The sequence below is a fragment of the Gymnogyps californianus genome, chromosome 1 (genome assembly GCF_018139145.2).
Source record: "Gymnogyps californianus isolate 813 chromosome 1, ASM1813914v2, whole genome shotgun sequence".
Lineage (NCBI taxonomy): Eukaryota > Metazoa > Chordata > Aves > Accipitriformes > Cathartidae > Gymnogyps > Gymnogyps californianus.
In genome coordinates, this window is record NC_059471.1 from 2,649,036 (window position 1) to 2,672,466 (window position 23,431).

Below are 23,431 nucleotides of genomic sequence, written 5' to 3' on the forward strand. Positions count from 1 at the left end.
GTCACAACCATTGTTTTTATTGGTGAAAATTGTAGATTTATTGATTAAATGCATATCTCCCTGGTAAACAAAACCAGCAAGAGCAACGTGCTCAAATAGAAATATTCTAATTGCTAAATTGTTTAATTTAAAATTGAAGCACTGGAAGCGTACAGCTTCACTAGATAAGGCACTTTAGCTGCTGTTTTAGAACTTTCAAGCCCACTTGCATATAAGGTAGCCTTCAAAGTGCAGGTTTGTGCTCAAAATGCTTGCTTTGTGGGAAGCTCCTGTTATATGAAGGAGCGAAGTAGAAAACTGTAGCAGCAATACTGGTGGAGAAAATCTAGGTAAACCAGACAATTGTAGTATGGCAATTATTGTCTTCACAGAATAAAAGAACCATATCCAGGGCCTCTTTATTGTTGTTACTATCATTACTGACTCTTCACTTTTTTTTTTCCTACTGATGTCAAAAAGCCTTTAGATTCTGTATCCTTGACAATATATAGGAATTTTACCTTTCTTCCATCTCTTCTGTCCAGCAGCAACTTGGCTGTTGCTGATATGCAATGAAAAAATGAATGTTTTCTTTGGGTAATGTTCTTATTCAAGTTGCAGTTTTCTTGCTGCAGTGGATACTTAGCTAATGGCAAGAAAAAAGTTGGGAAGTAAGGTTTCAAAAGCCTTTCTGCATGCCTTCTGAGCCCTGAAGGGTATTACTGCTTTACTGTAGGTGTCTGACAGTGCTCATGTAACTCTTTTTCTAGCATTTACAGCTTTTCTTCTCAATGTAAATACAAATGTGTGCTGCCAACATAGCTGCTTGGTTCTTAACCACATTTGACTTTCACATAACTGTACCTCCAACTTCTGTTTTTGTTCAAGTTTTTCAATTATTATTTTGTAGTAAATTATGCAGTAATTTTGCTAGAAGATTTCAGCAGGATTCTACTTCTTTTGTCACAACAAACTTACTTTCCTGTTTCCTTTCTGGAATGGGACCACTGAAGCACTTGTTCCTCTCTTAATTTCATCCTCTTTAGTAGTCGTACAGTGAAACTCTATTTGGATTTGCTTGAACTGGACCAATGTTTGAAAAGATAGATGTGAGCTTCAAAGATTTATTTATTTTTTTAAGCTGTCAACCTGGACTTAAAGTATTCCCAATCCTTTAGCAGTTTTCTGAATCTGCTTGATTTTGTTCGAGACTGTATGCTTTTGTGTAAAACTGCTTTTTACCCAGATTCAACAAAATAGGTTCTGGGTGTTATACTGGCTTTCCTAAAACCAGGTTTCTCCTTCTCTGGTTTCCTCACTGCCTTCCTGGCTTTCAAATTTTCTTTCAACCATTTTATGCTTGCTGCAACTAACCGATAAGACTTGCCCTTGCTCTTGCAGTGATATATTTTCAGAAAGTGCGTTTAGGGAAGCAAGTATAGCTTTTAGTTAATGACTAGCTTTCTGTTGTCTCCTTAAAGAAATAAAACCAGAACTGGGCTATACAGCTCTCCATAACTCAAAAAAATTTGGCTGTGGTCAGGGGTACGGGGGAACAGAAAAGTAAGTTATATTCTTTGGGGATACTGAATTGTAGCTATTTTTTCAGCCGTCAAGCAGGAACAACCCTTATCTTTGGAAAGCTGCATCTCTTTCCAGTATGTAGTCTCCATCCGTACAGGTAGAGTCTTTCCCCACATATGTGTGGTGGGTTTTTTGGGGTTGTTTTTTTGGGTTTTTGTTGTTTGTTTTTTTTAGCAGCTAGATCCTGGCCACTTTGCACAAGCAAAGCCTTTTTGTGTGTTTAGAAATACACGTGCCTGTATCTAATAAATGCTGTGGCAGAGAAGCAGACAAATGCCTCTTTCAAAGGGCAAACTTCTTTAGTAACTGAGTCTGAAACCCTTCCATTGCACGTTCTGCAAGTTTCCTTAGGGTAGAACAGTTTGTATAGACCACTTGGTGCCTGACTTTTTGGGAATTTCCTTTCAACACACTGTAGTACAGGGGAACAAGAAAAGGCTAAAATATGTTGCTGCTCCAAATTCTTTCCCTGCTGAAACTAGTTATTGTAGGCCACTCCACTTGTTCTCTGAAAATTTTGCACTTTGCTTTCTGAAGGCAGTGTTTCTTGAAACGACATCAACTTCATGGTGTAAAACGGTGACGCTGGTAGTTGTGCGTTTTCAGTTTTCCACCATCCTAGTTCATTCAGGCATTAAGATGTCTTTATTTTGGTATTTTTTCAGAGGATATATGTATGGATTTCAGCATGTAGGATCCAACATCCTGAGAATGGAAGTGAGGAGCTGAGACAGCTGCTGATATGGTGTCTCTGATGCAATATGATGAATAATGTAGTGTATAGATCTCATGATTCTTTAGGTGGAACCTTATTTTTGGTGGAAAGGAATGTCTGCTGCACGGCCTGTGGCTAATGCAATTGTGTCAGTAGATGTTGACGTGTAACTCTGCATTTCAGCATCTTCTATATGGAAACAGCCTGTTGCGGCAGGAAAGAATACATAGGCAGGGATTGTGGTACTTGGAGTACATCTGTATCGCTGTTGGAAAACTAGCTGATCGCGTGTACCGGCTGGGGCTACTTCATACACTAAAATAAATGCCTTTTTTCCTATCATCCATAAACTTTCTGACAATGCTGCCAGGTGGTTTGACCTACTTAGAATTCGCTTTATCATGTGAAGAAACAGTTCTGAGTTTGTGGCATTTCTAGGAATTTGCGTGACTGTGCCTGATAGGGAAAAGCTCGGTATCTGACCTTCGCAGCACGAAGAATTGCTGTTTGTCTGTTACTGTTTTGATGCCTCTTGTGCAGAATGTACACTTTGGGCTCTTAAGAATGACATAAGGCTTTTTTGTAACTTCCAGAAACTTGTTCACATCATTCAAAGCTAAGATTGCTTTGATCTTTTAGAAGTGTTACAGCACAGATAAAGACTAGAGCTTTATCTCATGGTCTTGCACGTCTCTGGTACATTACTGAATAGGCTCTCAGATCTGAAGCTGAAGAATGGCAGTACTGTAAATTGCATCCTTCAGTATTTCTGTGCATAAAATTTGTGCAGTAATGGATTATAAAGTTCAAGAAAATACACTCCATGTCTAGAACACAGATAAAGTGATAGGTCGTTAACATCTTTATAGGTAAGTGCTGTTGTAGGCCAGACTCGAACTTGGTGTTACTGCCGCCTTAAATTCTTTCTACCTACCGTACATAAAACTGTATGAAGACAGATTTAAAATACATTAAATGCAAGATCATTTGTTCTCCAACCAAAAGTGCATGCTTTTAGCCAAGATGGAAAAATTTTTGATTCTTAAATTAACATTCTTTCTTTGCCTTAAGGATCACTCAGGTACCCTGAAGAATAGTCTTCTCCAGGTGGATCAGAACTGTGTTCGTAACTCTTATGATGTCTTCTCTTTGCTTAGGTAAGCTTTTTGAGAATATTCTGTGTAGCTATTGTAATTTCTTTAGTGTGTGTGGAAAGAGCCTTTCCAAATATAAAAAAAACCTTCTGGACTGGAATGTGCAAAGGAGATATCTAGAAGGTAGTGCCGATTTACCACTGGTAGCAAGGAGATGGGCCTTGATGTATGTACATTCCTTGGTGGTCTCTAGGCTTCTGCCATGTGCAAGCTTGAATGCTCTGAACTAGAGCTGGCTGGGGAGCTAGTCCATGGACTTGCCTCGCAAATGTTGAAATCGTGCAGCTTCTTTGTTGGAGAGCTTCTGTGGAAAGCCCCTACTCTGTTCTCCTCAGCAAAATTAAAATTTATTTAAATAAATTAGGACAATGGAAAAAAAGCAACATGCCAAAACTTAACTTGGTAGAATGATGCTGTAGTTGGAACAAAACAGCTACACACCTAAGTGTGTGTGGGGGTGTGTGTTTTGTGGTTTGGTGTTTGTTTTTTTGTTTGAATTGAATTCACCTTTTGCATAATTCTCCCTTGTAATCCAGAAGAGGCACTGCGTAGTCAGGACCCAGTTACTCCAACACATGTATGGTATAAGAAAGGTATGGTAACTGCACTTTTGGTTGGTTACTTAGGTGTCTCTGGTGGTGAAAAACACAAACTGCTAGTATGAAGGTAAACAAGAAGGCCTTTTTCAGATCTGCTTTAATTATAACAGTTCAAGAATGTTAGCTGTGGGGAAATATAATAGAGGTTTTAAATGCTGTCAGTAGGTTGGTTTTGAGGAATTTGTATTTAAAAGGCATTTTAGGAGAGAGGTTGATAACTTCAGTTCTGCAGTAATAACAATAGATGTGCTACAAAGGAAACCCTTGAAAAGGAAATGTTTAATATGCTTTCAGAAGTCTTTTTGGAAAAATGCATTTGGTTTTTTAATCTGTTGTAAAAGTTGAATCCATTTGATCATGCTAACAGTAGGTGTCACTGTTGCCTGCGTGAAGCATTAGCTCTATATTCTGTAGTGAAGAAAGTGGTAGGAAAAGTTAACTCTAGGTTGCTTATTCAGAAGTCTTTATTTTATAAGCTCTCTTAAAATTTAAATGTGCTGTTTCTTGATTCTGTAAAGCATATTTAAACTAAAGGCTGCTTTCTAAATGTCTGTCTTCTGTACTTTTGGTGGAAAACAACCAGGGGGCACGTTAGGAAGTTCTGGTTACATTCTGGCACAGTCCATTAGAAGAGAACTCTTATACTACCTAACATTAAGTCTTTGTTAAATAGAAAGAAGAAAATGTGTGCCAGTCATCCTGATTGCTTTATTCATGCGTTTTTTTCACATTTCCTTTGCACTTCTTTGTAGTATGAAGCACACTCCAGAAAAAACACTCACTATTATACCAGCTGGTCGTGAACTTGACCAACTGGCACCCTGTCTAACCCTGTCTAATCTGAACTGTGGTCCTTCTTCTGAAAGTATCTGTCTGTCTGTCATAAAGCTGACAAGAAATGAAGATGTCAGCTTTGATAAAGCTCCCCTTGCTGGATGCTCACCAGTGCTATTTTGAAACTTGATTACGGGAGCCATGTGCTTTGCTCAGTCTTGGGAAGGTGAGAGTCCAGGCACTGTCCCTTACGGTTTCTAGGCATGCTGTTGGGTGTAGCTCCTGTTCAGCCCTGCCTCTGAGCTAAGACATCCTCCTTTTTCCTTTGTCCTAAAAGGAACAGTTTTTTCCAGGCCTCAGCACAAGGCCTGCTGCTGATTGCATTTCAATGGATTCTACATACCCCATCAAGGAGTATGTATTGCATTGTCTAGTTCCAGCAAAAGTTAGAAGTTATAATTTGTGACCATACCTAGGTGCTATTTTTGCCTGTTTCCTTCCTAGCTAGGAAAGTTCTTCGGGAACTGAGGCAAAGTCCTCCGTGTAGTCCCGAATCCTTTCTATTCCCTCTCATGTTAACTCTGCTTTTTTACAGGTATGCTTTCTCTGCTGCTGCTTTGATATCTAGCTCAAAAGACTGGTGATAGCATTTATTTCTTTTAAAATAATCTCTAGTCTCTTTTTGTCAGGTGTCCTTTTCCTCCTATCAAGCAGTCTGGTTTGCCAACTCCTCCAGGAGTCCAGGCTTGAGTAACTAGCCCATGAACTCTTTCCAAAGATAGTTTTTGTGAGAACATGTTCCGCTTACAACCAGAAGAGAGAGATGGGCATAATTTGAGTTGTGATTCATTTGACAGGACGTGTACTTTGGGAGGAAATGAATTGCTGTCTGCCTGCTTCTGTCCATTGGCTATAAAGAGAATAGGGAGGTGTCTACACCATAAAGGTTTGCATCTGGTCACATAAATCCCACATTTTGAAGACTTTCTCATGATACGATATTTGTCTGTAGTAAAAATTCACAAGCTGCACATGTGGTTTCCTAATGTTTTCACGAGATGTGAATACGAAGAACAGCATGTACTGACTTTGTTTAAACTCCTCAAAAAAGGAAGCAAGTCCTGGTGATGGTGGTATCTGCATCCCGGTTTTTCTGATGGTACCATGCTGTCAGGTGTGGCATAGCCGCTGTGATCAGCTGTACAGTGTGAAAATCGATTGAGAGAGCAGGTTCTACCTCAACCCTTAACTCTTGAAAAACTGCAAAATGACAACTTCTATGGTTGATCTCTGCCTGCTATCAAAACTGCTTTTTGGGGAAGAAAAGATTTAATTTTTTTTTTTACTTCTCAGACGAAGTGAACAGCTAAAACTTACGAAGCTTGTGAATAGGCCTTAATGAAAAGCATGTGCTTGGCTCAAATTATGTTGATTAAAAAAATTAATTAGGAATGCCAGAGTGTGTGAGAAGTAGAAAATTTTTTGAGTGTTGGATTAAAAATAGTGCCTGTGTGCTCAGATGCTTAATTACATGGATTTACAAGTTAATTAAGCAGGAGGAAAAGTTTAAGTACCCAGACAGCATAGCTTTACACAAGGAAGTTCTCAGCACCTCTGTAGCTCATGGGCCTTATTGTTTTGGGGCAGGGACAAGATCCTCAGGCAAACATAGTGCTGCTAATAAGTTGTTCATGCCATATGGAAATGACAAATGTTCTTCCAGCCATTTGTTTTAAAAAGGCTAACTAACAAAAATTAACCACCCCAACTGGAAAGCTAAAATGTTGAGGTTTTTGTCCCATGGCCATATTGTCAGATTTCCTGAAAAGAGGTCACTTAAAGGCTTTCTAAATATTCTATAGCTGGTAGTAATAGGTTATACACTAACACGTTTCACCTTTCACATAACACTCAGGATGGGCCAAATTCATCTGAGGTCATGTTCTGGACATGTGTCCATAATCAAGCTCTCAGCACGTTTGCAGCACTAATGGGAATAAGTTTATATTTAGTATTCTCTTAGTTTTCTATCCTTTCTTTTCTTTAAACTTTGAAAAATAGACCTTTCAGTATTAAGTGGTGTTGGGAAGATGGGATATGCTGACAATCACTAAAGAAAGGGCTTAAAATCCTATATGTTAGAATTTTACTTCAGTTCCTAAATACAAAAAGTCGTGTCTTGTATTCTACAACAGCTTTTCTTGGTATTATGACACTTAGAGCAATTGGCCTGCTAATAGCTTTTGTGCCTCTAAGTATGTGACTGCCTGAAAGCCTCCCAAATTCTGCCTGGAGACAAAAAGTGCTCTAAGAACTGGTGAAACCTGCCCCTTTGAAGTTTTGCTTCCTATATTTTTATCTCTCTGGTCAAAACCACTTTCTCTATGGTTTAACCATTCCTTCAGCAGATGGTATGGCATGTTTGTGCTATTTAGCTAGCCCCAGTTAGTGCAAATTGAAAACACTTTGGTTGTATTTTTGTTTTTAAAAAAATATTTTTTTTTCACAATAACAACAAAATCTGATACTGGTACAATTTGAGTGTTGGAGATGAGTAAAAGACCAGCTCCAGGCAACTGCTGTAATATTGCTAATATCTAATCTGGCTGAAGTTGACTTAAATAATACTTCTAGGTGTTAAAGGGCTTCCTCTGCTACTGCCACATGTGCATCTGATCTAGTGGATTAAATCTTGAAAACTAGAGCAACTCCAGAGACCACACAGGCTGTGCCTTCATTAAAAGAAACAGGTTCTCACAGTTCTGGTGATAAGCAAATAAATCTGGCTGCAGTGCCCTGGACAAGTAAACATGACTTTGCAAACCAAATTATAACACTAAGCAAACAACCTCCCTGTATTTCACATCACAGCAACGATGGCCCAGGTTCAGTGACTTTAAATGGTCCAAGGTTGCTAGTGACAGGACACTGCTCTGAGGAGGACCAGAGCTCAACTTCTGAACTAGCAACTCGTTATTCTTTCTAGGCTAGGGGCTCAAAGAAACTTGCAGTGCACTGTTGAACATTGGGCATGTTGATACACGACAAGTAGAAATAGAAGTTACTAGAAATTGTCTTAAGTCCCAGTGCCTTAAGTATGCCCGTCGTCTTCAGATTTCATAATCTGTCATAGGCCAGGGGTGTGCTTCAAGTGACAGGCTTTGTTTCAGGATTTGCCATTTGTAATATAACTGTTCATTTAAAGAAGAGTGTATGTCTTATCACTTTAAGAATACAAATGTAGGTAGTGTTTGTCTGCAGTCTGAAACTTTGAGTTGTTGGTAAAATCAACTACCTTAAGTGACCAAGACTAAAACATGGGGACACAACATAAAATCAGCTTTTGTTTAGCTCTGCCTATCTTAGGAAAGAAGCTTTTTAACAGATATATTGATTGTGTGTTTAAATTCTTCCATCTTTATTAGCAGTCTTGTTGAACGAACAGAACTTACACAAATTGATCTCTGAAACTAGAAATAGAGACAAAAGTACGCAGTCGACGTAAGCAGTTGTAGTGTTGAAAAACTCATTAGGAGCTCAGAGTAGTTTCTCTGAGACTACAGAGTCAGTGGAATTGCACGTGCCAAATGTAGTAACTGCCTTTGGGCAGTTATTTTTAGCACATGGAAATTATGCTGAACTTGAAGCTGTTTTTTGTAAGCTCTCTGAGTGGGGAGTGATGGAGTGAGCAAGGTCTTCGTAGGCTTAAAGTGCTTTGTGTGAAGGTGTATCTTGGGTACATTGACCTGTTTACAGCCAAGGAGAAGCACAAGACAAGTTAGTCTTGAACAATGTCAGCGTCCCATCTTGACAGCCAGTCAGACTTTGTTGTTGTGTAGTTGCTATAAGCAGCAATTCCAAACTTTAGGCTTCCAAATGTTTGGTGGGGTGAAAAGGAGGGAAAACAGGAAGAAAACAGGCTATCAGCTGCTCTCTGACTGTGGAGGGTTGTGCAGCGTCTGATAACAAACCCAGAGGTGAGCCATACAAAGCTGTACTGTCTTTTGAACTTCCCTGAAGTTCCTCTGTTTCCATCCTCATCTCCATGAAAGAAGTGAACCCAATGGAGCTGTGCAGTAGGTAGGATTCAGCCTCTAGCCTCTGCAGTTCTGACTGCATGGAAATAGAGAGTTGCTCTTTGCTACCCTATTCCTTTTAGCGTGCTGGTAGATGCACAGAGATAAGGGGAGGTAGGAAAGATTTATTTTATTTTTTTAATTTTAAAGTATGCACTCACAGTTAAGTCTTTTGTGTCTAGCTTTTTCCTTTGCTGTTCTTTCTCAGAGAAGGGTCCCAACTCATAGCCGCAACCAAAACCTTTCTAAATATTGTAGTTATGGATGTTCATGCAGTAGGAACAGTGCCACATCCTGAGAAGATGGCGTGTGTGTGGCAGGAAAAGGTTGTCACTAATAGCCTGATGCTCTTGCAGTGCCTTGTTCTAGCTTTTCCTGTGAGTATCTTGCAATCAAATTGCTGGCTCACGTTGCAGACTTTCGGACTCTAATGTTGCTACTGCTGCTGCCATCACCCTCTCCCAGCAGATGTGGAAATACACCATCTCGAGTGTGGAAAGGGTAGTAGGATTCCTCTTCGCCTGATCTGTGCTCTTAAATCAGTAGGTTCCTCTGCTAAAACTTCCCTTTGCTAGTGATAAGTGTGGTTGTTTTTCTGTGATGGCCAGGCTTGATATTTCTAACTACAAAAGATTTCCACCCGGAAGACTTGGCTCTTCGTACCGTATAGGCAGCCAAGACAAGGCAGGCATCCCCTTGGCTTTGGAAATGAAAACCCAGGTGGCCTAAGGCCAGGATAAATAAATCTGAACTGTAATTGGACCTCTTGAGTGCCTCTGTATACTTTAATAAGCAGTACTGAAATGGATGAACAGTATAACAAGTGTCATGTCTCTTGGCCTAAAAACCATGTGATTTGGAATTGTGGGGTGGTGTCTTCCTGGGAAGTAGCAATGGAGATGGAAACTGGGATCTGAATTTTTCTGAGAGGTTCCTTAGGCATTTTGATCTGTGGAATCAGTCTTTCAGACAAATCTGTTCCCAGGCATTTTACTTGGGTGGTGCTGTATGGAAACTGAGGCTAATCAGTCATCAGAAGAGTCAATTTACAAGCCTGACTTTTGCCAGAATCTGTAGAAGAGAGCGACATGGGTCATAGCAAGTTGAAACAGTCCATGAAGCATGAGAGAGAGGTGGGGGTTTTTTGTATGTTAACTGAACTGCAGGTTAGTAGTCTTCTGCTGCTGCTCTTACTTCAGCTTTCCTAGTATGCCATATGGTATAAAACACCCCTACAGTGGCAGATTTTTAGTGTAAGTGTGATAGGCACGTTGCTAGCTATTGATCAAATTTGGTTTCAGAGCACTGTTTGAGAGAGAGATTACACAGAGCTGTGCAGAACTTCAAAAATAGCTTTATTCTGCTTCTTTATTTGTGACGACAGGTAAAAGACCATATCAATGAAGCAGTGTTCAATTAGATTAGAAGTCATAACGCAGTCCTTCTGCTTTTTCTGGCTTTATTAGAGTTGATGAAAAACAGAGCATGTCACTTAGCTAAGTAATTTTCTGACAGATACCTGAAAGTGTTTAAGGAGGAGGATTTTGTGAACAATGGCATTGGGACTCTTCTTCATTTTTGTTGTGACTTTGTCCTGGATACAGCCATAAGAATGGTGCTGCTAATTGCTTTATCTTTCAGCCTGGGCAAAGATTTCAGTGAATGCAGTCATGTCTCCAAAATGCTCAGAAATACCTAACCACATCAGGGAAAGTCAGTACTGCATTTTGACTGAGAACAAAGAAAATGGATTAAAGATCTCACATTGGAGAAAATGCTCTAATTTGTTTGATAATTAAAAACAGGGTAGGGAATGCACCTCTGACTGAGAAGCTGTAGAACACTCCTGTGAGCGTTACGACCATCCCTTTGTCTCGTGGGAGATCTCGCTGCTCTGCTTCAGCTGCAGAATTCTACTTCTCTTGAAAGTAAACTTTGATTTGAGTTGGGGATGGCTTCCAGGAAAACGTGCCAAAGTATGCAGCTTGAAGAAAACAAGTCACCTGAATATTGACTGGTGTTTCTCCTCCTTCTCCCTCCAGTGGGTAAGGCCTGTGCTCAGTTGTCACAAACACCTTACCAGTTGTGTGGACTGCGATTGGAAGAACACAATCAGCTTGAGAGCAGCTGTTTCCCTTTTGAGTGGAGCCTGTAACCCATTCAACCTGAATTTATGCATCTTCCTTTTCAGTTGTGCAGTGAACTCCAGTCTTAGGCTTGCTCACTGTCTCAGAGTGAGAACTGAAACTTATATTAAGATTTGTTGGCAAGTTATGTGTCAGCAAAAGGCTGTTGGATTCTACTAGTGTCACTGTCCTTCTGGTAGGAGTCATCTTTACATGTTTATGCCCCTTGGAAATTTGATTTGCATGTAACTTACCTTTCCGCTATATACAGTGTCTTGAAATTGATTCTGTCTGTTGCCCTGGCAGCAAGGTTTCTGTAATCACAAACTGATAAGCGCCAGTATAAAGAACAAAAAGAAATGTCCTTTGTTATTTGCCACAAATACATTTGTTCTTTGAATAAAAAATCAAGCCATAAATCCATCGCAATGCTGGAGTCAAATCTGTGAATTGGAATAAGAGGACTAGAGACATCTCAGGTTTTGTGACTTCATTTGTGGAAAAAATTGTGCTTCACCTTATGACTCTCCTCTGTTTATGCCCTGTGTGTATTGAAGGTGATCTATATACTAGTTAGCTCCTTTAAATGTTCCTCACACTGGAGGCCAGGACCTCCCTTGCTGCCAGTCTGATAGACGTGGTTTTTCCTTTTCTTCTCCATTTGCAAAGAGCCCAAAGCATCCAGTGTTGCAGTGTCCACATGGACTTGATTATTCAGAAACTTAATTTGAGTCTTACACGTGTAAGTCAATTCAAAAGTATCTGTGCTTCAACAGCACTGTCTTGTTTGAGTTTCTTACAGCGCTGGCTCTTGTAGAGGTTCAATGCCATAAATGAACAAGTCAGACTTGCATTTTATTCTCTTCTTACTCCCTACTGTCTTCTCTCGCCCTACATCTGCTTTTGACAAATTGTAGGTATAGTTTTCCGAGGAAATTGGGAAAGGGAGTATATGATTGTAAGTTAGAAAATTTTTTCTTGTGGGAAAGCAGATGTAGCAAATGATGGTTTAAGGGGCTATGTAAAAAATATGTTATAGCTGGCTGGCACTCTCCATAATCTAATTTCTGGACTGATATAAAGTAGTGTGCGTTCCATTTTTTGTATTTAATAGGAAAGTCTTGGATTTTTTTTTTCTTTAATAATAGGTTTGGGTATTTTACTTCCAGGATCCTACATCTCACTTATTGCCAGAAGTGTTCTGGTCTGTTTTCTAAATCCCTGGTAGTAATTCTCAGTTTAAATTTAGTCTCATTGTAAACTAAGGTTGTTCTGGCAAATAAGGCCATAGGCATTTATTTCTCTTGTGAGAAGTAGCTGTAGTATGTGACTGCTGTAATTAATTGATGCATTTATGGCTTAAAGTTCTGTACATGAAAAATCCAGATGTGTCTGATAGAAGCAAATAGATATTTGGAGTGTACAATAGAACTACAAAATCGTGTATCAAATGTCTAATAAAGTTGAGACTTTTTCATTAATGTAAATGTAAGCATATGTTAGCTTAATAGGCACAACTGTCACTACACTCCAGCTTTCAGTTTTTCAGAGATTGCAGCCAGGAATGAACTTGCTACACAAACTAGTAAATCACTAGACTAATTCATGACCAAGAGGGATATCTCAGTTGCAGGATACTGCAGTGTGTCTTAAAGGAAAGTGCTTCAGCTGAACCTTCAAACATTGCTTCAAACTTACTGGAAGCTGAAAGAGAGCAAATGTGCTATTACAGCACATTCCCAAGTTGTAAAGTCAAGTTATGTTGGACCACTGCATTGTGCAGTCTCGGGAAGTCAGGAAACCTGCTTGATCTTGCAAACAAGACAAGGATGTTACTGCAAAGAAAGCCTGTAATGGTGAAGAAGTCCAAAACTTGGCAACTTTTTTTTTTTCCCTCCGAGTCAGTACCCAAGTTGAATTGATTGGCAGAACGTTGTATGCTAGAATTGTTTCAAATCTTACAGCCAAGGTAGAAAGTAAGGTTTTTTTGGGGGGGGGGGGAAACAATTTTATGTCAGACTTGAAAAGCCTTGAAGAAATACTCCAAATAGCCCGCATTTCGGCAACTTGGGAACTAGCAAGTGAAGAGGAGAGTTGTTGAAATTTTGCCTGATAGGCCTTCCCAGGTCGATTAGGGATGCAGCTTCTGTTGATCTTAGCTTACAGTATGTGGTGAATGTTTTTGTATCTATCCCACTGCCTTTTAAACTTCCAAAGGAAGGGAGAGTATTTTGTTTCTTCTGAGTCTCCCTCATCTCAGAAAGCAGGTGATATGAGAATGGAAGTAGAACAGCAGCTTCATGGATCTCCACCTCGAAACTATATTAAGGTAGTAAGGAATTTTAATGTCTGCTTTGCTTTCCAGTTCTTTCCCAGGCAGCAGCATGCAGCTCACCTGATGTTGGACAATTGCACAGCAGCTCTCAGGGCCCTAAGCAACAGCAGTAAATCTGTCACACTTAATGTTCGTATTACTCTGCTGCTGGCTGACAATGGCTGAGCTGCTGCAGAGACACCAGAACAGCCTGCAGACACAGGATGACGACACTGTTGGCTAAGCTATCTCTTTAAAAAGGCTTGAGTTTCTGCTGTAACTGGCTTGGCTTTCCTGACCGCCGAAGGAAATTTGGTAGCAGGCCAGTGGCCTCTTGATGCCCTGAATTAGCTCTTAAAGTGCTATGGAAGTGCTAATTTTAATAAAAAATAATAAAAACCCCTCTTGAACAATCTGGGAAGAATCCTGTATTGGCTGATAGCACATAGATTATGCCATCAGTTGGCTCATCATTGTCAATAACTAAACCAAGCCGGATTGTACTTAAAGCACAAATTGTGCTAACTTTAGGCTGTAGCGTTGGACTTGCATTCAGACTAGAAATGGAAACAATATGCGGTCAATTAGCGTTGAAGTTTCTCTCCATTCATTATATACAAATTTTAATCCAGATTTATGGCCTCAACTTGCTGATCTCCATTCGTTGGTGCAGTCATAATTGCCTCCACTGAAGCCTGTCTTGTGCATGGAGAAATGACAGACAAAATTTCCATGCTGATGTTCTTATGGCTGAGTTTGTATTCCCGTTGTTGGATGACCAAAGATTTCCATGTGGGTGCAGTGGGGGCTTTTTTGGCTGGGGAAGGGAGATTTCTGTTGATAGTTGCTGCTTTTGTGACATGAAGTCCCTAAAATTTTAATCTTGGAAGGCTTAACTTCGGATGTGGTCATGATCTAACTGTTACCATTTTAAAGTTCTTGGAACAACAGTGAACATACTGGGATTGAGTCAACCAGTATCAGTAAGTTTTCTGTCTTGCAATATAAATGGCACTATTTGGCATCAAGGCAGCCAAGTTTAACTGTAGGGTTTTTTTATATTGGAAGAAATGACTGGATGATGTTTGGCTTAAAAAGAAAACCATTTCTTATTAAAAACAGACTTGATTGCTGAAATATTTTGTATAGCAGTCTTTCTAGGTTAGGAATATACCTTTAGATATAGATGCACCAAATTGAAGTAGTATTCTCAGGTATGTACTGTTTTGAGAAGTCAGTCCGAATAGATGTGTGCTCCTTATACTTGGGCGTGGGTAGAAGAACCCACTGTTAGAAAATTTGTAGGTTCTTAGCTGAGTATTGATCAAATCACTGTGAGGAACTCACATGGCAAATGATCCTTCTAACAATTTTATCAGTTACGTAAATACTCTTCCAATGAGTAAAACACTTTTCAGCAGTCAGATTTTGCTACCTGAATGGCGTGACGTGAAAACTTGTAAAACTTCTTTCTTAATGCCTAACAGACTAAATCAAGACTGTTCTTCCAGTATAAAATTAGATGAAGAGGAAAGGGAAATTTCACTCAGTTATTACTCTTTACCTATAAGTTTTAGCTTTGGGTAAGGCTTTCTTATGTCTGGAAAGAAAACGTTCCAGACTTCTGGAAAGAAGCAGGCTGGAAACAGTTGAAGTAGGAAACTTAGACCCCGCTGTACGACGTGACAGCAGAGCTCTGAATGACGTTTAGGATGGTCAGCAAACCTTGGCTTTGACCTGCATATCCGTATGTTACATAGCCAACAGCCTCAAGAGGCATTCGGGAGGGTGGGAGGTGTAAGTAGTAGTTCCCAGTAGGAAGTAAGTTGTTTCTAGGAGGTCTCAGTACTCCATGAGGGATGTGAGACTGAGCCCTTGGGTGACCCAGCACCCAGCGCTGTCGGCCTCAGCAGTCTTCTTCCACCCCCAGCAGCCTTTAGCAGCCAGCAGAGCCATGCTACTTGATGTATGATTTAGATGGGGTGCAGCTACTCCCAAAAAGCTCCTAGGCTGTGTGTGCTATGAGCAGTCCGAGGAGCTCTGAAGAAACCAAAGGAATCACTTAGTATAATTTCAAACAAAAATCTATTAGAGAGTATCGTTTAAGAGAAGCAATAGTGCGAAGGAACTGAAGGTGTCTGACTTAAATGTATTCACTTAAAGTGTGTAGCATGTGAAAGTCCTAAACTACACTGACCTTGTTTAATATTACTAGCACTGTTTGTTCCCTGTTGCCCATGTATAATCTCCTCTCCGTGTATTTGTTTGCTGGGCTAGCTGGTTTAGGCACTGTCCTCACACTGATTAACCAATAACGTGTAACTGTTGAGTGTGTAACGTGTGCTGTTGAGGTGGGATGCTGAGGGGAGATGGTGTGAGAAGGGGTAATGCTTTGTGGTTACTCATACTTGAAGCATGTAGCTTGGTTGTCTTGGCCTAGCTGCATACAGACCATTAAAAACCGTTAGGCAAAAACTTTAAATGGCAATGCCTCAATTGCTTATAAATCTGTAAGAGATTAGAGAATGTAAAAGGAAGGAGCTGAGTAGCCTCTTTTGTGTGCTCTGGTGCTCTTGTCCTTGGTGCACAGCAAATTCATAGCCTTGCTTGAGTAGAAGTAAGCATTCCTATGAAGAGGCAGAGATTTCTAATTTTGGCAAAGCGGAGATGGTCATTAAAGCATGCATTGAAGCAGGCTTAGTCTTTTTGTGATGTTTGCCTGGCAAAGCCCTAATGTCATACAGTAGGTTACCTGACCTACTTTTGCTGTTCTGACAAGACCTTCGTCGAGCTAAGTGTTTACCCCAGCAGCAAGGCTGTCTGAAGAATATCCTTACAAAAGGAGAAGCCGTTAATAATGAAACTTTGGATAGGCAAAGTAAGCCTGGTTTGCATGCCTTAAAAGACATAGTCTATGTCTGTAGACCAACGCTAATTTTTATCTAATAAATATGTTAATTTCCACTCCATGTTAATTCTAAGAAAGATACTAATGCCTCTTAGATGTGTGTTTGTCATTGCTTTCCTCTGCCTGCCTTTTTTTTTTTTTTTCAATAAATATGGCAAATAATCACTTTTCCCTCTTCACCCTGAAGCCAGGGCTAATGATCAGAAACACATAATCATCATCTTTTTCATGCTTCAATAGCGATTCAATTAAGAAACCCATGTTTTTGTTACAGAAAGGCCCATAGCAGATTTGGGGATACTGAAGGGTGTTCATGCTCGTGGCCTAGGTAGCTGTGTGTTACCTAAAGGATACTTGCACTTTTTTAAAGCTGCCCTACGTTAACAATGCTCACGGTAACTGTCATGTGTGTATCCTTGTCTTGACATTAACTACGTTATAACTTGATAATTCTTACACGAGAACCCTATAATTACGTCTCACCTAGAGCGTTGCCTTATTGACAGCTACTGGCTTTAACAAATGAAAAGGACATCTGGCACTTGATTGAATTTCGAGACTTGCTGGTTTGCTTTGGATACTCCTTTCTAGACTGTGCAAGTTATGATTCCTCTTTTAATGTTTCCTTTCCAAATAGAAGCTGACAATCTGAATTCCTATTACTGCTGCAGGTTTTGAGGTGGCTGGCGCATTCATCATCAGGACACATGTGGGGAACGTTTAGTACAGCTGTAACTTCTCTTCTCCTTACAGGCTTCACAGAGCCCAGTGTGCAATTAAACAGACTCAGGTAACTGTTCAGAAAATAGGAAGGGAGATTGAAGAAAAGCTGAGATGTACATCTACAAGCAACGAACTGGTAAGTTTGATTATTTAAAACCGTATTCTACAGGCTTGCTGAAGCATCTGGCTGATGTCTTGACCATAAGCTTGTTTTTTTAACACTTGAACTTGAAATCTTTATTTAAACCTGTCATTTCAAATGGGAACTCATCTGAGAAGTGTATTGTAATGGATTTTAGATTTGTGTGTGTTAGTCAGATGGACTGATAGATTGCTTATCCTATTTTTACCTTTATTTTGTATAATTGCTTTTAAAGCATAAACATTGCACAGTGCATGAAAGAGGTTTATCAGAAAAACAAACTTTTAATGATTTAAATAAATCTTGACAAGAACCTGTGATGGATTTAGAGTGGAGTGAGTCTACTGGCTGTATCTTCTTGCACCCTGCTCCCTTCGGGTGAATAGAATTCATGCAAAAGCTGTCATTCAAGTGACACATTCATTTTAAACAGGAATTATATTAGATCTTGCAATAGCTTTTGACAGTTTGTTTTGCCTGTCCTCTTTCCCTCTCCAAAAAAGTGTACTGGCACTAGTTTCTGCTTTCTGCCCAGAAAGGCTGAGCTCAGCTCAAGGCAGTGATTTGACAGAACAAGAGTGGCTCATGGTGATTTCAGTATATTGGGACTCACTGGCACGCGTCTGGTGCCTTGTATAGGAAAGGGCAGCCTTGTGATGTGAAGGTGCTTTATTGCTGTAAGGTAGATTCTGGGTTGAGAATACTCAGCTAATTTCCAAAAGTGTCAAACTGGTTTAAGGATTTGACAAAATGGAAAAATGGGAATTTGTTTATGCACTCTAATTATAGGGTTGCATTGTAGACAAAAAAGCAAAGAAGTCAACTCCCTTAATGGGCAATAAAACATCTCCTGTGAGTGACTCCAACCCAGAGCTTCTTTGCTTTCTGCTGGTATCTTGGCTGTTAAAAGTTTTTTAACCATCCTTTTTTTCGGTTATGGATATCCTAGTCCCTGTATGCAAAGGCTTTTCCTTTATAAATACGTGTGAGCAAAACTATATAAAGAACACTAAAACCAAAAATGGTAATCATCGTACACGTGATGCAGCTTCTTAGCAACCACGGCCTGTGGTATAAGGAAATGATTACCTATTTTTCTTTTCCTTTGTTCAATAATGGAAACTCTTGTTGGGCTTCCCTTCCCCTTTATAAGTGTGTGAACTATAGTTTCATTCCTTAATACAGAGTCATGTTTCCTGCTGCAGTCTTGAACCAGAAGGCTGAGCAACCATATGTAATTGAAGCAAATATGAAGTGGAAGGAAGAGTTCAGCAAGAGCTGACTTTTTTTTCGGGCAGCTAGTGTTGAAGTAACATTATCTCCATTAACTGCTTGAAAAAGGGAAAGCCTGCAGAGTTACACAAAGTGACGGTGTCTGGTAGTACTTACACAAGACTTGCTCACAAGTAAGTCTGACTGCCCCTTCAGGCTTTGAACTCTATCAGGGCTATGATTGGACTGAAGAGATGTAACTTCTCTTCCATTTTGAATCTGTCTTCAGTTATTCTCAGTAAGTATCTATTAAACACAGTAGATATTCCTTCCTTAAAACAAAACAGAAAAACCACTTATAACAGAAAATTCTGCTTCACTATGCACATGGCAGCACAATTTCTTAGGGGAGACAGTGCATCAAAGAAAAAAACATTCTTTTTAAACACAGGAATAGATTTAGAGTAGGTACAGGACAAATCCTAAAACTTTTAAAGAAGGGATCCTTCAAATATAACTGTGTGTAATGACGTAATCGGCTCCCTGCTATGTGTTCTTTCCTTTTATATCCTTTTTTTTTTTCTCATCACCCTGAAGCTGGGAATTGGATCTAATAGTGCAGCTCAGACATCTCCAGCCTTTTTCCAGCTCCCTGCCTCAATTTAGGATAGACTCCTCATTGCTCATCTTCCCTCTTGTTGCTGAACCCTTTGCCAGGGAATGAAGGCTCGTCGTGCTGCTAGCGCTCTGCTGTTAGTTTCTCTGTACTTGTCCTACAGAAGCTTCCTCCCACCTCTCCTTCCTCTCTTAATTTCTGCCCTGGGCCAGGTTGCATCACTGAGCACAGGAGAGGAGATGCATCCCACAGGAGGAACAAGCACTGTGGGACACAGCTGAGTTTCTCTCCTTCCAAAGTAGCAAAATGATTAGGGTCTTTGGTAATCTATTGCCTGTGGTAATCTATGAACTCAGCCTTCAGTCTGGCAGACACTAGTCTTGTCCTATTTTTTCCTTCGTTCCTTTCACCCCTTTTATGGAACTGCTTGTGTGCAGAAAAACTTTTTTTTTTTTTTTTTAAAATCTATTTTTCTTCCAATAGAAAAAGGAGAGTGAATGTTTACAGTTGAAGATCCTGGTGCTACGTAACGAACTGGAGAGGCAGAAGAAGGCCCTTGGTCAAGAAGTAGCCATGTTGCATAAGGAAAAAAGTACTTTGCATGACAGAGGTAAGTGTAGAAACGTTACTGCTTCTATTGCAGATACTCATAATCTGCTGATCAGAAGAGTAGTACCTAACTTATGATCATGGTGACCAAAATGAAGGTGCTGTTTTGTTTTTTTTTTTTGTCTGGCTCTAACGTGCTTGTGTGTTTCTCTGTCTGAAGTTTGCAGCCAGGTATAATCTCTTCACCATCTGTGTTTATATCGAATTCTGGACAGCAATTTCTGGTGTCCTGTCTCTAAATAACTTCTTACTATGACACCTCTCTAAAGCAATCTTAAATCTGTGCTTAATTAAAATTTTATGAGAAAATCAGAAGAGCTGCACTGTAATACAGTAAACAGTGGCTTGATGCAGGCACATTATAATGCCACAAGGGAGGTTACTGTACCTGTGATTAGGATGCCATTTTAAGTGTTACAAGACAAAAATCCCTCTTAATAGCTTATTATGTAAGTGAAAGTTAAATGCTCAGTCTTCTTGGTATTTTCTTTTACTGGGAAAGTGTCCTATAGTAAAATGCTCTATCCCTGTCTCTTTGGAGCTCACCAGAGACCAAACTACATGGACGTTCGATCTTGTTGCAGGACTATATTTTTTTTTTTTAAATACTTAATTGAGTCTAAAATAGTTAGTCACTACTAAAAATGAGGTTTTTGCCATTTACTTGATTCTGGCTATGCAAGTATTGAGATGCCTTAACTGAATTACTCCGCTACTGTGGACATGAGGGGAACAGGTATTAAAGGCAAATGAGGTTTCGTTGGTTGTATTTGGCTGGTGAATGGTGTATAGTGCATGAAGACAGGTCTTCCTCCTGCACTGGTCATGCCCCAGTTTGGCAGTATAACATGGAATATGGGCACCTAAGAGTAAGTGGAGGATTATTGCCAACATTTGTGTCAGTATCTACTTTTAAAATTTCAGATAACCAAGGAAATATTGGCTACTAATTTTTTTCCTGATTCCTCATGTTGTTTAGAAAATGCATTTGAGACTGAATACCAGAAACTTCAAGAGCATAACGAATCCCTGCATGAATTAAGAAAGGAATGCACTGCTAAGAGGTAAAAGACCTATGCTTTTTCTGCAGTTGGAAGGGAAATACAGGCTTGAGAGTAGGCCATTTGAAGTGGGACTCCTGGCACCAAATTCTTCCTAATGTCACCCCAAAACTTCTGTTAAGACATCTCTGCTACAATTTGTAGATCTCTAAAGTGATAATTAAGAATGGCAAGCCTAGAAGAGAAAAAAACAGATGCTTGGTTGCATGTGTAGACTATGATAGGACTTTCAGGTCTGTTTTAGTGTAACACAGCTTTGTAATACTTAATTGTCATAGTCAAAATATGCCTGTAATATGAGGTGCACTGAAAACACAAAGTTAGCTTTGTCTTCTGTATTTTTTTTTTTTTTGGTGGAATTACGTAGCTTTTTTGGGGAGAGGATGTGATGCTTGGGAAGATGCAGAAGGGATACAAGGGCTTGATACCTTTACTTAAAGCTTTTGAAGAAACTAATGGTTTTGGGATCTCTTTCCCCAAAGAGAACTGTTTTTGAAGACAAATGCCCAGCAGACTATTCGATGCAAGCAATTGCTGTCGGAGCTATCCTATATCTACCCTATTGATCTGGTATGTTTTTAATGTTCTAAAAATCTGCTTGATGTGAAATGAACTTCCTATTTATTACACTGCGAGCAGATATCATGTTTTATTCGTGATGAAACTTGCTCTTCACTCATGCTGTTTTTTCCAGCTTTTTCTTGGATTTGGTCCTTAGATTGCAAACCTCATAGGGAGAGGACTTATGCCAGCATCTCTCCAATAGTCTCCACTATAAAAGTAGAATAGCTGTAGCTGTAATTTAATGGATACTTTCCATTTTGTTTACAATTATATAAAGTAACCCTGACAGTAGGCTAGCTGAACTTTAACGGAGTGCACATAAACAGATGTCAAAATATTGAGCTCCAAAACTTTTTATATAATGAATTAATTAAGATGAAGCTCTTCCTTCTTTAAAAAAGTTGCATTTATTTCTGAGTTATATGAAATGTGGACTAAAACGCTATGTCAAAGTCACTCTGGGTTTCATTGAATATTTAGTTTTTTCTTTACACGAATGCTTTGTTGTCATCAGATTTTGTGCAGGTTTCTGTTTTCTGGATGTTATTGTTCCATTCTCACTTTCCATTGTTGATTTTAAACTTACAGAATGATCAAAAGGATTACTTTGTTTGTGGAGTCAAGCTTCCTAATTCTGAAGACTTTCAAGGTAGCTGGATATTCTTAATTTAGTTGTTACAGTTGACACTGCTTCTAAACTTCATAAAATTAAGTAAACTGATAGCAATGGCTTAGGATCCAAATTTCTGACTGGAAAGGTCTAGACTAGAAGAAAACTTATGCATTACTTATTCCTACTTCCTAGCTAGTACAAAGGAAGTTACTGTTGACTCTTAGAAAAGTACCTCTGTATTCTAAGACTCAATACTGAAATGCTGGAACAGGTTACTCGGAGAGGCTGTGGAGTCTCCATCCTTGGGGATGCTCAGAACCCAACTGGACACAGTCCTGGGCAACCTGCTGTAGCTGACCCTGACCCCCTCTGAGCAGGGGGCTAGGACTACGCAATTTCCAGAGGTGGCTTCCAAACTTAGTGATTCTGGAAAATATTTGTGTCTGACCTAAAATTCCATTGTGCCTACTTTCAGTCCATAAATCTCGATGGAGCAATGTGCACGAATCCCCATTCAGTTTGCTGTAGTTGCTGGTGAACTTACCAAATAAACATCTTGCCTAAGTAAGACTTTCAACCTGCCTGACAGTGTGGAGAATTTTACAAGTCAGCTTCTACTTTAACTGTCTACAGTCATCCTGTTGCAGAAGCAAATGTATAATATGCCTGTCTGTATAACAGTTGTACAGGTAACTGCATGCGGTCATCTACAAATGTTTGACATGAATTGGAACTTCATTAAAATCCCTTTGAGAATTTCTTGTGCCCAGTACTTGCTCACTCTGCAAGGCATGTGGTTTCTTGGGCAAAAACCTCAATCAATTGTCTCGCTCTTTAAAGCCATCTCATAGGAATTAACTTGTGCTAACAGCGTGTATATTGGATGCTAGACTAATGGAGGAATGATCTTGAAAACGAATTAATTTGTCAATATGACAAAAATCAGTCTATGCTTTGTTTTCCTGATTGCACTAAATGTGGTAATGAACTTGGTTTGGTAATTCTTGAGAAATCAGAGGTGTGCATCTTTTGACCCATTTTCAGTTTACTGATATTGATTCCTTACAAAAGAATTACTAATTCTTTATTAAAGTCTCTAGAAATACTGTATTATGAGGAAGAAGTACTAAGTATTAGTGAAATATGCAGTTAAATTGGAAAACCAGCTGTCTGTCATGTATCTTATTTCAGACTCTTAGTAGATAATAATATTTAAAAAAAAAATCAGGCATCCGAAGTATGAAAAAAAATTTATTTCCTAAAAAGCCAGTTTTGCTGCAAATGTTGAACACTTTTTACAAAATCCTTTTTGAAAGGTGTGTAACTTTTAAATCCATATATCGTGTCATGTTCTAATAGAGCTCAGTATGATTTCATAGTTGTTGTTGAACATCATTATAAGCTTTCTTAGAAGGTTCTCTGTTTAGCTGATTTCACGGCACTCCCTTGTACCTCAGAAGGGATGACTCTGTCATGTTGTTTGTTTTGGTGTGTTCACTTACAAAGAAGAGAAATAGAGAAAACAGAAAGGAAAAGCCCTTACATGGCTGAAGGATGTAATTTGAATCGCAAGACCTGTGTGTATTCCCGGCAGGTGAAGCTTTAAGGTTGAAACCTTAAATGTCAAATCGAAAATGATACTTTAAAACAATGGGTTAATCT

At 39.4% G+C, this 23,431-nt stretch overlaps 1 protein-coding gene across 1 annotated transcript in view; it reads left to right on the top strand.

Moving 5' to 3' along the window:
* UVRAG (UV radiation resistance associated) overlaps positions 1 to 23,431 on the top strand; it is a 98,725-nt gene that overhangs the window by 26,031 nt on the left and 49,263 nt on the right. The window contains exons 6-11 of the mRNA XM_050902689.1: positions 3,350 to 3,435; positions 16,983 to 17,088; positions 19,406 to 19,532; positions 20,511 to 20,595; positions 21,075 to 21,162; positions 21,745 to 21,805. Of these exons, the coding sequence (XP_050758646.1) occupies positions 3,350 to 3,435; positions 16,983 to 17,088; positions 19,406 to 19,532; positions 20,511 to 20,595; positions 21,075 to 21,162; positions 21,745 to 21,805 (553 nt within the window). The remainder of the gene's footprint in view (positions 1 to 3,349; positions 3,436 to 16,982; positions 17,089 to 19,405; positions 19,533 to 20,510; positions 20,596 to 21,074; positions 21,163 to 21,744; positions 21,806 to 23,431) is intronic.